The following is a 15,922-nucleotide window of genomic DNA, read 5'->3' on the forward strand; positions in this document are numbered from 1 at the left end:
CTTCTCCAGAAAAGCCTCTCTGCTGTGAACGGAGGTGAATGCAGATATCTATAGGTGTTCAGGATAGTGAGAATAAGGGATGGTTGAGTACTCATCCTTATGAGTAGATATTTATACCACACCCTTGAGGCTGTAGGAACATTGTGGAAGAGGAAGTGGAAAGCATGTAGCAACAGAAGATATGGAGAAGGGTTGTGAAATGTTGTCTTCTAAGCATGACATGACCATAGCCATCATGAACTCATAGCACTTGCACCTACCGTCTCTGGACCTACACAAGCAGAGCCTGTCAATCACTCAACTAGACATGGGGAAGCAGCTCACATGGACAGTGACACTTACTGCTAAAACACTGGCAAATTTTATAGGGACAAGGGAGGTATACATTCCATCTGTATGCGTCTTGGTTTTACTAGATAGTGCTAGATTTTACTGGATAGTGTAAAGCCCTTGGGCACACAGATGTTCCCAGGTAAACTCTGTGGGACACAAAGCAAAACTTCATGAATGTGGGAAAGAGATTTGTATTAAAGAAGAGGGGCTGGCAGGAGTAGGAGGGAGCTAAGAAGGCGTGTTTAAGGTGGAGTTACTACAATGCATTGCAGTGTGCATAAAATTGTCAAAACACAAAATTTACTACTAAAAATTATGCATGGATTCCAGATTGAGTATCTCATGTTGGCAAAATCCTTTCATTTTAGACCTGAGATAATATGTGAACTGGAGCCAGATGCTTTTGTGCTTCTCAAAATCTGTCACTTCAAGGGTAGTGGGGGGTAGAAATCAGGATTCAGGACTGAGAAAATGGCTCTTATAGTATGTGGTGATTTGGATATGATGTATTCTCTGATAATGATCATGTGTTGAAAGATGAGTACTGCAGCTGTAATCAGTCCCGGGGACTATGATTTTATGAATGGATCTATACACTAATGAAATCATAATTGTGAGTAGTGAGAATGATAGTGAAAAAACCATTGAAGATTGTTCAGCTGGAGGAAGCAGGTCACCAGGGGCATTTTCTGGAATAGAATATCTTGCAAGAATTTGTTCCTTCTTCCTCTTTTTCCTCTTCTTTTTCTCCCACTGCCCTTTTCTCCCTCTCACTTCCTCCCTCTCCTTTCTCTGATTTGGAGCTGCCAGGTGAACAGCCTCCTCTCTCACAAGCTCCCCTTCCATGATACTCTGTTTTGCCTCTGGCTCAAAGAGATGGAGGCAGCTGACCATGGTCTGAAACTTGGTTCTAAGTTCATGAATCAAAACAAAACTTTCTCCCTTTAAAGTTGTTTTTCTCATGTATTTTGTCACTATATTGGGAAAAGCTTACTAACACAGCATCAGATTTTAAACTGTGGTCAGACCACTTGTTATGGTGGATCCAGCAAAATCCACGTAACTAATCTATTTCGTGACACCAGGAATTAATGACAATACACCTTTCCCCACTCATTGCCTTTCTTCTGCCTTTTGGGTATCTGGACCTGCAGTAATTTTACCTGGTTTCAGCAAGGCTTCCCATATGAGATTCTTATGCTTCTTGTCTAAGATTTGCAGCTTAATCCTTGAATCCATATGGCCAACGTAGATTTCAGAGAAGAGCTGGGATTCCCTGGGGCTCCTGTAGCATAATACCAGTTCCTGAAAAGAGAGAGAGAGAGAGAAAGAGAGAGAGAGAGAGAGAGAGAGAGAGAGAGAGAGAGAGAGAGAGAGAGAGAGGTCCTAAAAGAATCCGCTACTCATCCTGGGAAGGAGAGCTGTCCCCAACCCCATATTTTCTTGATCTTGCTCATCACATTAGACTTTGTCTATCTTGTGCTCCAAGGTAACCCACTGCTTTGAACACATCTTTATTCTGAAGATTGGGGACCTAGCTAGAACCCCCATCATGCTGGTTTTTTTTCTCATCACTTTGACAAAAACCTGACAGGAAGCAAGTCAAGGAAGGGTTTGTGTTGTTGCTTAGTTTTATGGTGTGGAATTCATGTAATCTGGAGCTCCAGTCTTGGTGGCTGGAGCTTGTGGCATGGCTCTTAATATCTTAGAGGATCAAGAATTAGCAAGTCTGATATGGGGAGCAGGGCAGCAGGGAGTGACTAGAAGCCTCAAAACCTGTCATTCATGACTTGCTTCTGATAGCCAGGCCTCATGTCTTTTGTTTCCACAAACTTCCAAAGTATTACCACTATCTGGGGACCAAGTGTTTACATATTTATACCCACAGAAGACATTTCAGATTCAAACCTTAACACCCATGGATAGTGAGAGAGCTCAGCCTGAAAGTCCTGCTCACACAGCCTAAGTCAGGCCTTGCTCTCTAAACCATGTTGTTCTGGACCCTTCTCTGTGCTGCACTGAATCAAACTCCTCATTTCTACAAGCCTTCTATATTCATGTGTAGTCGTTTAATTTGCTATCTACTGAACTTTGATGTATTTGTGTTCATCCTAGTCCCAATTTCTTTCTATCCAGTTTCAGCTTGCTACAAAGCCTTGTTACCTACCCCATAGGTTTCCCCAAGCCTGTCATATGACCTTGAAGGGTAGCGAACACCTGGATGCTTACCGTTGGCATGATTTCCAGTTTCTCAGAACCAGAAATGATGTAGCGTGAGCCAATGTAAAATGAGTCTTGTGGGGGTGGCTTATTTATTCGCATGAATTGGAACTTCATTTCTTCATCATCAATGGCCTAGGGAACATTACAGAATTATTATCTAGACTTCTGGGCTATAACATCTGGTCTGAATAAGGTGATATGGTCGTTTGGTACATTTGTCTGGGATGGGATGGTGACTCCTCCTGGGAACCCTTCTGCCTTGTGTTCTGCCATATAGACTGTTGAATTTTTGGCTTCAGTCATGTTCACTGTGGAAACAGGATCTCTGCCAGAGAAGAAGAGAGTTGTCCTTCTGATGGGTGGAAAGAGGCTATAGGAGGCTGTGCAGAGGTTTGCAAAAAGTGCAATAAAGGCAGTTGTAGGAGACTCTGGTATGGGGGGCAGAGAGAATGCACAATCATAAACATCATGGTTCCCCTTATTGAACTGTATCCCCACTACCAGTCAAGAAGCTCTCCAAGGGGCTCACTAGCTGCATCTCAGGTTTTCTGTCTGCCCACCCTGGCCCCACTTTTGTGGTCCTCAGTGTCACCTTCCGAATGGTGCAGTCATTGGGGATCAGGTAGAGATGAAGGGTGACGTCCTTGAGATTGAGGTGATAGTAGATCAGTGTGATGGAAGTGATGGGAACAAAGTGTCGGATAGCAGGGATCATTCTCACTAGAACTCCCATTGGGGAGAAGCTTGGGTTTTTCAGTACTGCGAAATGCTGCTCCACCCTGGCTGGAGTTTCTAGGACCATACCATGTTCTTGAAAGTGAGCCACACAGAACAAAGAGATGTCCACTTGTCCCTCTGTGAAAGAACAGATTCAAAGATGTAGATTTAGTGTTTCCATTGAGCCACATTTGTCTAGGAAATAGTACTCCACAATTTAGGATGATTGTGGTGGTTTGAGTGAGAATGGCCTCCATGGTAGCACTAACTCTAATTGGTCTTAGTAATAAAAACCCAGAGTCAGATATAGGGGTTAATGCTGAAAGATCAGAGAAGCAGAGAAGCCAGCCACTTTTTTTTTTTTTTTGGTTTTTCGAGACAGGGTTTCTCTGTGTAGCTTTGGAGTCTATCCTGGCACTCGTTCTGGAGACCAGGCTGGCCTCGAACTCACAGAGATCCATCTACCTCTGCCTCCTGAGTGCTGGGATTAAAGGCGTGTGCCACCAATGCCCAGCTCAGCCACTAGTTCTGAGGATCTGTCTACCAAATCCTCAGACCGAAAGGGTGATCCTGTCTCTATGAATCTTTAGACTGAATGCTGTCTCTATGAAACCAGACTGAATTCTCTGAGCTCCTGTCTCCTCCTGCTTTATATTCCTCTCTCTGCCCAGCCATATTACTTCCTGTCTCCATGTCCCTAGTGCTGGGATTGAAGGGGTGAGCCATCACCACTTGGTTCTGTTTCTCTTTTAGACTGATTCAATCTTGAATAGCCCAGGGTGGCCTTGAACTCACAAATATCCATCTGCCTCTGCCTCCCAAATGCTGGGATTAAAGGTGTTTACCACCACTGCCTGGCCTCTATGGCTAACTAGTGTGGTTATCTCTGCACTATGATCTTCAGGCAAGCTTTATTTGTTAGATCACAAACAAAATATCACCACACTCCATAATTAGTGGAATTGTTTGGGAAGGAGTAGGAGGTATGCCCTTATTGGAGTAGGTGTGTCACTGGGGTGGGCTTGGAAGTTTTAAAGTTTGTCCTGTTTCCAGTTTCCTTTCTCTCCCTCCTCCTTGCAGATAAGGATGAGAGCTCTCAGCTATTGCTCCAGTGCCGTGCCTGCTTGCCTGCTTTCTTCCATGCTCCCTGCCATGATGGTCATGGACTCTAACTCCCTAACTGTAATCATCCCCAAATCTTTCTCCTATAAGTTGTCTTTGTCATGATGCCTTTTTAGATTTATTTATCTTTTGATGTTTATGAGAAAAAAATGAGCAAAAACACATGAGTTTTATTAATTAATCCCCACTGAGAACACAGCAGAACAGCTGACCATTTCCTTACCATCAATTCACAGGGGAGGTGAATGTGACCTGTTGTCAGTGGTGACTCATGCCAACTTCCCCTCATTGGAGCAGCCTTGTCTTTGTCCCTGGCTAGCTACTGGGAGAACATTCGCGGAGGAGTGGAGGGTCTTGTTGGTCTCATCCATAGATGCTATAAAGAACACAGCCTCAAGGCCAGAAATTGGACAACCAGTAGGTTCTCTGAGGTGCTGCCATCACCAGCTTCAGTGTCTTGGGGTTGGCAGTGTCCACAAATGTGCTTGTTGCAGGATGGAGTTTGCTGTTTTGAAAGAGACCGGAGAGTACCCACCTTTGTTCACTGAAGACAAACTGGATGCATCAATGGAATTGCCAATGTCAAATGGGAGCTTGATGAAATCTAAAATCACCTGGATACAGGCCTCAGGGCACGATAGAAGGAGATTATCTTGATTGGGTCAATGACTTGGAGGACCTGCTCTCTGTGGGATCCATGCACTAGGATCCAGGCTGTCTAATGTGGAGAAGGTCACATGGGCACATCATTTAGTGGTTTAGCTCCCTCTGTTGACACAAGTTTACCAGGCACCACTAGCTCTATGTCCTCAGACTTCCATGTCATGATAAAAAATATATATATATTTTAACTGTGAGGCAGAGTCAATCTTTCCTCTAAGTTTCTTTGGTCAGGTATTTTGCTTGAGATACAAGGAAATGAACGTGCACAGAAAATTGATAGTAGTTGAGTAGCTGCTGTAAAAAAAAAAAACCTGATCATGTGGTTCTTAGGCCTTTGGAACTGTTTTGTGGCTGGGATGTAGAAGAGTTTTGTACTTAGGACTAAGAAAGCGCTTCCATGTTGAGAGTAGAGATTATGGGGACATTCCGGTGGAAGCAGGAAGACAAGAATGCTGAGAGTGACAGCAGAGGCAGTTCATGACACCCCCATAGAGTACACCAGGTTTCTATTGGGAACCTAAAAGGATCCACTCATGCGATGGTTTGGCTAAGAATCTACTTTCATTGTGTGAATTCCCTGAATGTGAATGAAGATGAATTTAAAGATAAAGGACTAATTAGGCAGGAGAAATTTCAAAACAGGAAATAGTCTGATTAAAAAAAAAATCAGCTGTAATTAATTGTTAAAGAGCTCGGCATCACTAGAGGGAAAGCTGCACTGCACTGTGGCAATAGGAAAGGTGTCCCAAGAGCAAAATAATCACTCTTCATAGCCTTCATTTTGTGAAGACCCAAACTGAGTTAAAGGCAGAAAGCCTTAAGTGATGGTGTTCCCTGTTCCACAGATATGAACACCCAAGGAAGTGTTTCTCCACGGTCAGCACATCTTACAGCGGCTGTCCAGGGCAGAAGGGCCAGGCCACATCTCAAGCTGTCAACAGAACTTGGCAGTGCCATCCCTATAGTTTTTCAGGCATGACAGATGCTAGATTGATGGGTCACTGAGTTATGCTGCACAGTTGCAGGTAGCAGCTGAGGTCAGGCAATGTGCCTGAGTCAAAGATCCTGCAAGGACGTCCTGAGAGGTCATCTGTGAACCTTTGAAAGTATAGCCTAAGTTGGAATGGACATTCTAGGATATTGGAGAAGACAGACCCCCTTTCTTTTTCTGCTGAAGAAGGTTTTAGGCAAGGAGTGGGAAGGTAGCCTAAATAGAGGTAATGTGAGCTTCATGTGGTAGAACTGGAGGGGCGGAGCTACCTTTGGAGTCGAGTGAATGACATAATGAACTTCATAGCTGGGCCTGAAGCTGCAGGAGTTGGTATTTATGCTGATGGATTTTTGTCTTGCTGTGGTCTGATTATTCCTTAGAACATCCTGGTTCTTCCATCTTGCCATGGCAATGTCTATTCTGTATCATTGTATGTTGAAAGCAAGTAATTTTTAAGAGCTCACAGTTAAGTCTCTGTTGTGAAGTGGACTTTTAATCTGTTGGAATTATTAAGGACTTTGGGGATCTTTGAAATTGGAGTGTACTCTGCATTATGAGACAAAACTGAAATTTTGGAGATACGAGGAGGAATGTTAAGATTTAAAGTGACGTGCTTGGGTGTCAAGTTGACAATGGGTAGAATGGTGATGTTGAATGTCACTTGTCAGCTTGATGTGATCCCTGCTAACGGAGGCACCACTCTGCCACACACCACTTGCCTGTCCTTTCAGGTCTGAGTTTGCTTCCAACTTGCAACATGACAGACAGTTGCAATGTATCTTGTTCAGCAGAGAGCATTTCTGTTTCTCTTGGGTGATTGCTTTGGAATCAATAATCACCAGGAAACGAGACAGTGAAATTGTTCCTGCACAAAGTGATACAGCTTAGGATTTCCATCAATGGCATGGCAGCTAATAGTTTCACAGAAACCACACAACACTGAAATGTCCTCTTTGTGACAGTTCTGGGCCTTGAAACCCCGGCTTTCCCTGAGTAATCTTCAGCCCCAGCACCAGATCCTGGCACTTACCCATGCTTTGTGCTGTGCCAATTTTCACAGAATCCTTGAAGATGCTGTCCCTCTCCAATGTCCTTCTTGCCTTCTTGCTAGGGTAAGTTTATGCTAGTCAGGACCTTCCCAGGACTTGGGAATGTGTTTGTTTGTGTGTGTGTGTGTGTGTGTGTGTGTGTGTGTGTGTGTGTGTGTGTGTGGTTGGAGCTTTCATTGCTGAAATCAGAAATTTTCTGAGGCATCTAAGATGACTTGGTAAATTTATGCATTTCTTTGCTCCTTTTACTTTTTTTTGGATACAAGGATTCACTATATATCCTTGCTAGAATTCATAATCCTCCTTCCTCAGCCTCCAGAACTTTGAGTTCACAGGTATATGACACCACCTGGCCCTGTGACTGTCCTTTCTATATATGCTGTTCCTTCTGTAAACTGTAAAAGAATCACATACTTTCCATTTTCCATGTTGTAATTTTCTGAATGGAGAGTGGGAGTTAGAAAGAGGAAAGGTGGTGGCCTGCAAGAAAAAGCTTGAGTGGGACAAGTTGTTGGGCAGACCAGGAGCTCTGTGTAGAGCTGTTTGACTGACTTCATTGTACACTATTGGAAGTCACCATTGGGGAGGCAGTGCCTTGAGCTACAGACCCTGACAGAGTTCTTTTCTACTGAGTCCGGCTTCTTTTTTCATCTTCATTTTTTTCCCCTTTGGGCTTGCTATTATACATGGATATTTTTAATCTAAGAGATTCTTAGCTTTTTTTCTTTTCATGGTTCTCCTATCAGCTGGAGAATCCTCTATTCCTGCTTTAGTTTTCTTGACTTCTTCATCTGTCAGATGTGCCCAGTTAAGACCCTTCTTGGACCTACTCCTTATCTTCATCACCATGTACAAACTCCATCTTTTTCTGTGGTGAGCTGGATTATCCTGGTCTCTATGGTGGCCCTATTGTTGTGCTTCTTGGAGCAGGAGAGGAAGTCGGTGTCACTAGTCACTTGTTCAGCCCTTGGTTCCCTTTTTCTTCTTGCTGCCTTTTCCTTTTTAAGGCAGACTCTGGCTGTGGGTAGTCTAGGCTGCTCTTGAATTCTAAATTCTCCCCCCTAAAGCCTCCAGAGAGCTGGGATCACAGGCTGTAGTAATGGCTTTCTTTATGAGATGGCTCACTGGAAACCTTGTACTTACTAAAGTATCTTCGGAAGGAATCTTTGGCGATGACTGAGGATGGGACACTTTATGAGCCCCCCTTTCTTAGGAAGACTCCCTTCTGTGGCTCCAGTTCCTAAATGGAATCTGGTGACATAATTTTCTCCCTGTGCATAGGAGTGTAATGGCTCACAGTGTTGGTAGACCCTCGGAACTAAATGTTTCTTGTTAACTTTATTATTGTCACTTTGCGGCAATCTCTTCAAATTGCTCAATTTATTCTCAGTTCCCTGCTGGGACCCTGAAGGACATGGTGTGTAAAGAGCACTTAATAACCACTAGTTAATATTGCTACTGAGGACATCACTTTCCACTTAGGGACTCCTTTAGGTAAAACAGAAATAAAGTCATAAGGCTGGGAGACACGTGCTTCAAAGAAGACACATTAGAGAAGAAGAGATGACAAACCTTTCAGTGTTCATCTTCATAATCTGCTTTGCCTCAGGGAGGAAGCCATGAGACCTTTCTTCATCACCATCATCCTACAGTCTGCTATGTGACCTATCAAGTCCTCCCATAAGCACCACCCTGCTCCTTATGCTTCCCTTGGTTACCTTGGAGAGCCACAAAATGAGGAAGGTACACAGCAGCCACAGCTCCCTGCTCAGCCTTGATGTCAAACAGAGGCCCAGCCACCATGTGCCTGTGTCGAAAGTGAGTCTGGTCCAGGTATTGGGTCCAGGCACAGAATTCAATCTCGATTGTCACTGCCCTTGTCACCACAAAGCAGAGTCCTATGCTGGGACAGTGGTAGGAACCAGGCACTGGGAATTGAACTCTAGAAGAGGAAGAGGCAGACACCAGTGAACACCAGCTCTGCTCATCTGCTGGGTGCAGACCCAGTGCAGGGCTGGGGACACCATAGACTTCAGCCAGATGACTTTGAGTTCTGGTTCCTCTGCTGTCTGTAGGTAGATCACTAAGTAAGTGATTTAACTCCCAGATCTGTTTCCCCATCTGTACATGGGGTAGCAAGAACGCCATCTCATAGACCTGTGAGTACTGAGTGATCTAGAGCAAACCTACAGGTGACACACACCTGGAGCAGTTAGCTATTCCTGAGATGATGATAAGGGTGATGAAATAGGTGTGTGTGTGTGTGTGTGTGTGTGTGTGTGTGTGTGTGTGTGTGTGTGTGTTGACAGAAAGGTGGACAATTATCAGTTTCTGTTGGAGGAAGTTAAAGTGACAGTTTTCCAGCTGATAGAGTGACTGTGACAGTGTTGGAGGAGGATAGCAGGTTATGAAAGACACCATAATTGTGTATATAATCACTCATTATTCTTGAGACTATAATTCTTAGAGGCCAGAGCTGCTGTATGCATCCTCATGTTCTCAGCTCCTATTGTGTTCTTGGTACACAGTGGCAGTTAGTGAAGCAGGAGTGCAGAGACCATAGGGATTTAAGGGAAACCCAAGAGACAGGAGAAACCAAATATAATGAGTGAGCAGATGCTGTTTACATCATGAATAAAAAGTCCACATTTCAGATAATGAGCAAGGTTGAGCATAGACTGGTTACATGGAATGAAGGACTCATGTCAGCTCTGTTGATGGGGTAATGGTGAGCTGGTCATGGAAGACCAGGTTCTGTCTTAACTACAGGGGTGCATAGTGAAATGTTTGTGGGTGAAGTCACCTGATGTCCTGAACTCACAATACTGTGACAGTGATGACAAGGGAGGAATGTGAGTAATTGAAACAGACTTGGAAGAAATGGTGCTGGAGCTGAGTCATTATTCAGGGAAGTTCTTGTGCTTTCCAGTTTTGTGAATGTTTGAAAATTTTTATGAAAAAACATTTACTATTATAACACTCCAAGCTTCTTTGCCTTAGTTTGCCTCCTGCATTAGTGAGTGGAGGAGGAGACAGAGTAGAGACTAAGTAAAAAAATGTGGATGGTGTGTGGGGTGGGGGGGTGGGGGTGGGGTGGGGGTCATCTTTTCCAGGCAGAGCTTGCTCACCGGTATAGGTTCCTCTCTCTGTCAACCACTTCAGTAGCCACAGGCCCTGCAGGGCCCCAGAAGTCATTTTCAGTTCCCAGTGCTTCCATGTGCTTGTGTCCTGGTGAGACAGGAGAAGACAGATGAAAGGTATTTAGTAGTGCAATTTGTGAGCACCACTCATCTAGAAAAGGCCAGGCAGTGGTCACTCTGTGTTGTCCAGGCTCATCTCCGCAGCTTTCCCCAGTAATTGACTCTTTTCCAGGTTTTCCAGCCTAGGTCTTAGCAGGAAGTGTGTCCATAGTTTTTATCACTGTTCCTCAGGCTACCTGTATGCTTTCAGCTTACATATATATGCATTTTGCTTTATTGTCCTTCCACTGTGCATTTTGAGCAACCATCCACCATAATTCCTGTCCCCAAGCCAGCTGCTGTGTTTTCTTTCTTAATGGTCCACAAATGTTGTTTTTCTTAAGCATGTCTTGAGTGGGTAAGCCAATAAAAGAATGTAACTCAAAAGATGCTTGAGCAGGGATAGGGATCTGAATTCCAGGCTATAGCATCTCAGAATCAGCCAGGGAACCCTGGGTTAGAGCCTGATGTAAGCCAGAGACTTGAGAAAGGAACATCAGCATCCCTCTGTACAAGGAAGGGGGAGAAGAAAGCAGTGTTCCATCTGGGTTCTAGATTTGGAAGGTCTTGCAAGAGATAGTGTTCTTGTGGGTAGAGAGCCCATAGTGTTCCATCTAAGAGAAAGTGGGATAGAAATGATGACTACTTCCAGGACATCTGCTGCAGATAATGTTTTCTGTATATGACAGGGATGGCACACCCATAGAATAGCAACAATATCTCTGCCTCAACAAGACTTGCTCAATGACAACACTAGTTGACATGCTAATGTGGATGGGGAAACATCTGATAATGCCCCAATCATAAATGAAGAGCTTTAAGCAATTAATAGATTGAGGACAGGGACAAAATGAGTCTTCCCTAGGCAAGAGTTCCCTAATAGGTTATTCAATCCCAAGTATGAAACCTGAAAGATATGTACATGACCAACACTAAAAGGACTCTTCAGATTATATATATATATATATATATATATATATATATATACATATATATATGCATACACACATATATTTAAATAATATTTAAGAAAAAGTCATGGATTTAAGAGAGTTTGTTAGCAGGACACAGAAGTTGTTGGTGTGGGCAGATTGCGTGGTGGAGATGATGTAAATATAGTACTCATGTATGAAATTCTAAAAAAAAAAAAAAGAAACAAAAGAAACTGGTCCCAGAATCCTTCCTCCTGCTCATGCTGCCCCAGCTCCTTGCAGGCTTCAATGTTAGGCCACACAGGCACAGGCCACACCAGCCAGAACTGGTGGGTAACTGGCCTACAGGTGGAACTGCCCCATGCCTTACATTTTACATCCTGAGACCCTTCCCACAGCCCACGCCATCCTAGCTGGTTTTGTAGGATACTCTGGTCAGAAAAGGCACAAACAACACCAGCTTGAACATGCTTTATCTGCACAGGTGCAGACCACAGCAATCAGAAGAACAGAGACCCCAGGGCTCCTGCTATACTAAAGGCCAAGTTAACTCCCAACTTGGACAGAAACTCCCAACTACAGCAGAGGTCATGTAAGTCCCCAGAAATTTAGGCCACAAAGACTAGAAAACCAAAGAGGAAACAGAAGCCAAAGAACAAAATACCCATCCAAGAAAGACAATTTCAGAAATCAGGGACTAGAACTAATTATCCCAAGCCCAGATGACCAAATGCCGGTGTAAAAATACAATCAACAACAGCCAGGGCAATATGGCACCACCAAAGCCAGCTATCCTATGACAGCAAGACCTGAATATTCCAACGTGGCCTTAGCACAAGAAAACAACCTTAAACACAACTTTATGAAGATGATAGAGGTCCTTAAAGAGGAAATGAAAAAGTCCCTTAAGGAAATGGAGGAAAAGACAACCAAAAATTAGAGGAAATTAACAAATCCCTCAAAAATGCCAAGAAAGCCAAGAAAAAAACAATCAGGTGAAGGAAACTGTTCATGGCATGAAAATTGAAATAGAAGCAACAAAGAAAACATAAACTGAGGGAATTCAGGAAATGGAAAATCTGGGTAAGTGAACAGGAACTACAGATGCAAGCATTACCAACAGAATACAAGAGATGGAAGAGAGAATCTCAGGCACTGATGATAAAATAGAAGAAATGGATTTATTGTTCAAAGAAAATGTTAAATCTAAAAATACTCTTAGCACAAAACATCCAGAAAATCTGGGACACCATGAAAAGACCAAACTTAAGAATAATAGGAATAGAAGGAGAAGAATCTCAGCACAAAACCCCAGGAACTATAATTAACAAAATAATAGAAGAAAATTTTGCTAACCTAAGCAAGGACATGCCTATGAAGGTACAAGAAGCCCATAGAACATCAAATAAATTCAATCAGAAAAGGAAGTCCCCGTGTCACATAATAATCAAAACACAAAACAATCAGAACAAAGAAAGAATATTAAAAGCTCCAAGGGAAAAGATCAAAAACATACCAAGGCAGACATATAAGAATTACACCTGACTTCTCAACAGAGATTCCAAAAGCCAGAAGGGCCTGGACAGATGTCTTGCAGACTTTGAGAGACCATGGATACCAACCAAGACTAATATACCCAGCAAAACTGTCAATCACTATAGATGGATGAAACAAGATATTAAACAATATCTATACAGCAATCCAGCCCTACAGAAGGCACTAGAAGGAAAACTCCAATCCGAGGAAGTTAAATACACCCATGAAAACCCAGGCAATAGATAATGTCACACCAAAAAACCTAAAGAAGAGAAACACCCACACCCACACCCCTCCCACACACCACTGCTACCACCACCACTACCACCACAGCCACCACCAGCACCACCACCACCACCAACAGCAACAACATAATAACAGGAGTTAACAATTGGTGGTCATTAATATCTCTCAATATCAATGGACATAATTTGCCAATAAAAAGACGCAGGCTAACAGAATGAATATGAAAACAGGATCCATCTTTGTGCTGCATACAAGAAACACAACTCAACATCAAAGATAGACATTAACATGTAGCTGTCCTAATATCAAACAAAATACACTTCAAACCAAAATTATCAAAAGAGATGGAGAAAGAAATTTCATACTTATTAAAGAAAAAAATCTACCAGGATGACATCTCAATTTTGAACAACTATGCCCCCAATGCCAGGGCATTTACATTTGTAAAACAAAAACATTGCTGAAGCTTAAATCACTTATCAAACTCCACTCTTTTTTTTAAGATTTTATTTATTTATTATGTATACAACATTCTGCTTCCATGTATATCTGCACACCAGAAGAGGGCACCAGATCTCGTAATGGATGGTTGTGAGCCACCATGTGGTTGCTGGGAATTGAACTCAGGACCTCTGGAAGAGCAGTCAGTGCTCTTAACCTTTGAGCCATCTCTCCAGCCCCTCAAATTCCACTCTTTATATATCCAAAATATATAAAGAACTCAAGAAACTATATATCAACAGACTAAATAATCCAATTAAAAATGGGACACAGATGTAGACAGAGAATTCTCAACAGAGGACTCTCAAGTGGCTGAGAAACAAAGATATCCTTAGCCATCAGGGAAACAAAAATCAAGATGACACCGAGATTCCCTTTTATTCCTGTTAGAATGGCTAAGATCAAAGACACAATTGACAGTTTATGTTGGAGAGGATGTGGAACAAGGGGAGTCCTCCTCCACTGCTGGTGGGAGTGCAAACTGGTACAGCCATTTTGGAAATCAGTATGGTGGTTTCTCAGAAACTGAGAATCAATCTACCTCAAGACCCAGCTATACCACTCTTGGGCATATACCTTAAGGACACGCCACCATACCACAAGGACACTTTATCAACAATGTTCATAGTAGCTTTATTCACAGTAGTCAGAAACTGGAAACAATCTAGATGTCCTTCAAAAGAATGAATAAAGAAAATGTGGTACAATTACCCAGTGGAATATTACACAGCTGCTAAAAACAGTCATCAGGAAACTTGCTGGCAAACGATGGAACTAAAAAAAAGACAATCCTGAGTGATCTAATCCAGACCCAGGAAGACATATATAGTATGTACTCACTTGTAAGTGAATATTAGCTGCAAAGTAAAGGAGAACCATGCTACAACCCAAAGACCCAGAGAAACAAAATAATAAGGAGGGCTCAAGTTGGGGGGCGTGTATCAATCTTCCTGTGAAGGGGAAATAGAATGCACATTGCTAGTGGGTGGCAGGAGGTACCTGTAAGGGGGATAGGAATGGGAACAGGAGGAATAAGTTGGGAGAAAGATGGAGGAAGACAGTACTGGGAGAGACAACTGGAATCTGGTGACTTGTCTGGGATGACCTAGAAACCTAAAGCAACTCCATGAGGGTGACATTAGCTAAGACTCCTAGCAACAGGGGATAGGAGCCTGAATCAGCCATCTCTTGTAACCAAGCAAGACTTCCAGTGAAGGGCCTGGGACACCAAGCCAGCCACAAACCCTTTGACTTACAATTTGTCCTGCCTACAAGCTGTGTTGGAGTAAAAATGGTACAGAAACATCGGGAGTGATCAACTAATGACTGGCACAACTGGAGACCTGTACCCTGAAAGGGAGCTCCCTACTGAGGGCCAAGAACCAGAAGTGGGATACCCCAAAGACCTAGGATAGGACCAAACACAAATGGCAAAAATGCCAATAAAATTATTCCTAATGATATAGTTTTGTGCCTAGCCCAACTGTGATCAGAGAGGCTTCATCTAGCAACTTATGGGAACAGATGCAGAGAACCACAGCCAAACATTAGACCAAGCTCAGGGAATCCTGCAGAAGAAGAGGAGGAAGGATTGTAAGACCCACAAAGAAACTCAAAGAACCAACTATCCTGGGTCCATAGAGGCTCACAGAGACTGAACAGACAACTAGGGAGCCTGCATGGGGCTGTACTAGGCCATTTCTCTCTATATAACAGCTGTGTAACTTGGTCTTTGTGTGAGATTCCTAACCGTGAGAGCAGGGTCTGTCTTTGACTTGGTTGGCTGCTGTTGGAACCCATTCCTCCTACCAAATTGCCTCATCTAGCCCTACTAAAAAAGAGGTGCCTAGTCTCACTGCAACTTGATATACTATGACTGTCTGATATCCATGGGACGCCTGCCTATATGTAACTGAAGAGAAACAGTGGAGGAGGAGCAAACAGAGTGGTGGAAGGGAAAAGATGGGGGTAAGGAACTTTGAAGAGAGGAGCCAGGAGAAACTTTGGTTGGAATGTAAAAAGAAACAAATAAATAAAAAGAAAGAAATAAAATGATTTTATATAAAAAGAGAGAAATGATGATGAAGATTCTCCTTCATCCTATAGTATAGACTCATGAAGTTCTGGGTCTGAACCCTTCACATACCTGACTGTAGTCTCTGATGCTTGAATGAAGTCAGGCTATCACCCATTTCTTCTCCATCTGGGTTCTTAGTAGGGACCATCACATGGGGCTTCCTAGACACAGATTTTTTTTTTCCCTCAGATGTCAGGAGAAACAGGAAAACAGGACTGTGTACATGATATTCTGACATAAAATCCAACTCATCTGAATTTGAACTCAGTCCCATGCTGCTTCCCTAAAACAGA

The 15,922-nt window shown here is 43.1% G+C and overlaps 1 protein-coding gene across 1 annotated transcript in view; it reads right to left on the reverse strand.

Annotated features, from left to right (window-relative positions):
* Positions 1 to 15,922, reverse strand: part of LOC100756703 (NACHT, LRR and PYD domains-containing protein 1a-like) — a 43,431-nt gene that overhangs the window by 5,065 nt on the left and 22,444 nt on the right. The window contains exons 8-13 of the mRNA XM_027426858.2: positions 15,699 to 15,790; positions 10,227 to 10,326; positions 8,817 to 9,040; positions 3,149 to 3,411; positions 2,563 to 2,688; positions 1,497 to 1,638 (exon numbers count right to left, since the gene is read on the reverse strand). Coding sequence (XP_027282659.1) covers positions 1,497 to 1,638; positions 2,563 to 2,688; positions 3,149 to 3,411; positions 8,817 to 9,040; positions 10,227 to 10,326; positions 15,699 to 15,790 — 947 coding nt within the window. The remainder of the gene's footprint in view (positions 1 to 1,496; positions 1,639 to 2,562; positions 2,689 to 3,148; positions 3,412 to 8,816; positions 9,041 to 10,226; positions 10,327 to 15,698; positions 15,791 to 15,922) is intronic.

Source organism: Cricetulus griseus, chromosome 7 (assembly GCF_003668045.3).
Source record: "Cricetulus griseus strain 17A/GY chromosome 7, alternate assembly CriGri-PICRH-1.0, whole genome shotgun sequence".
Taxonomy (NCBI): domain Eukaryota; kingdom Metazoa; phylum Chordata; class Mammalia; order Rodentia; family Cricetidae; genus Cricetulus; species Cricetulus griseus.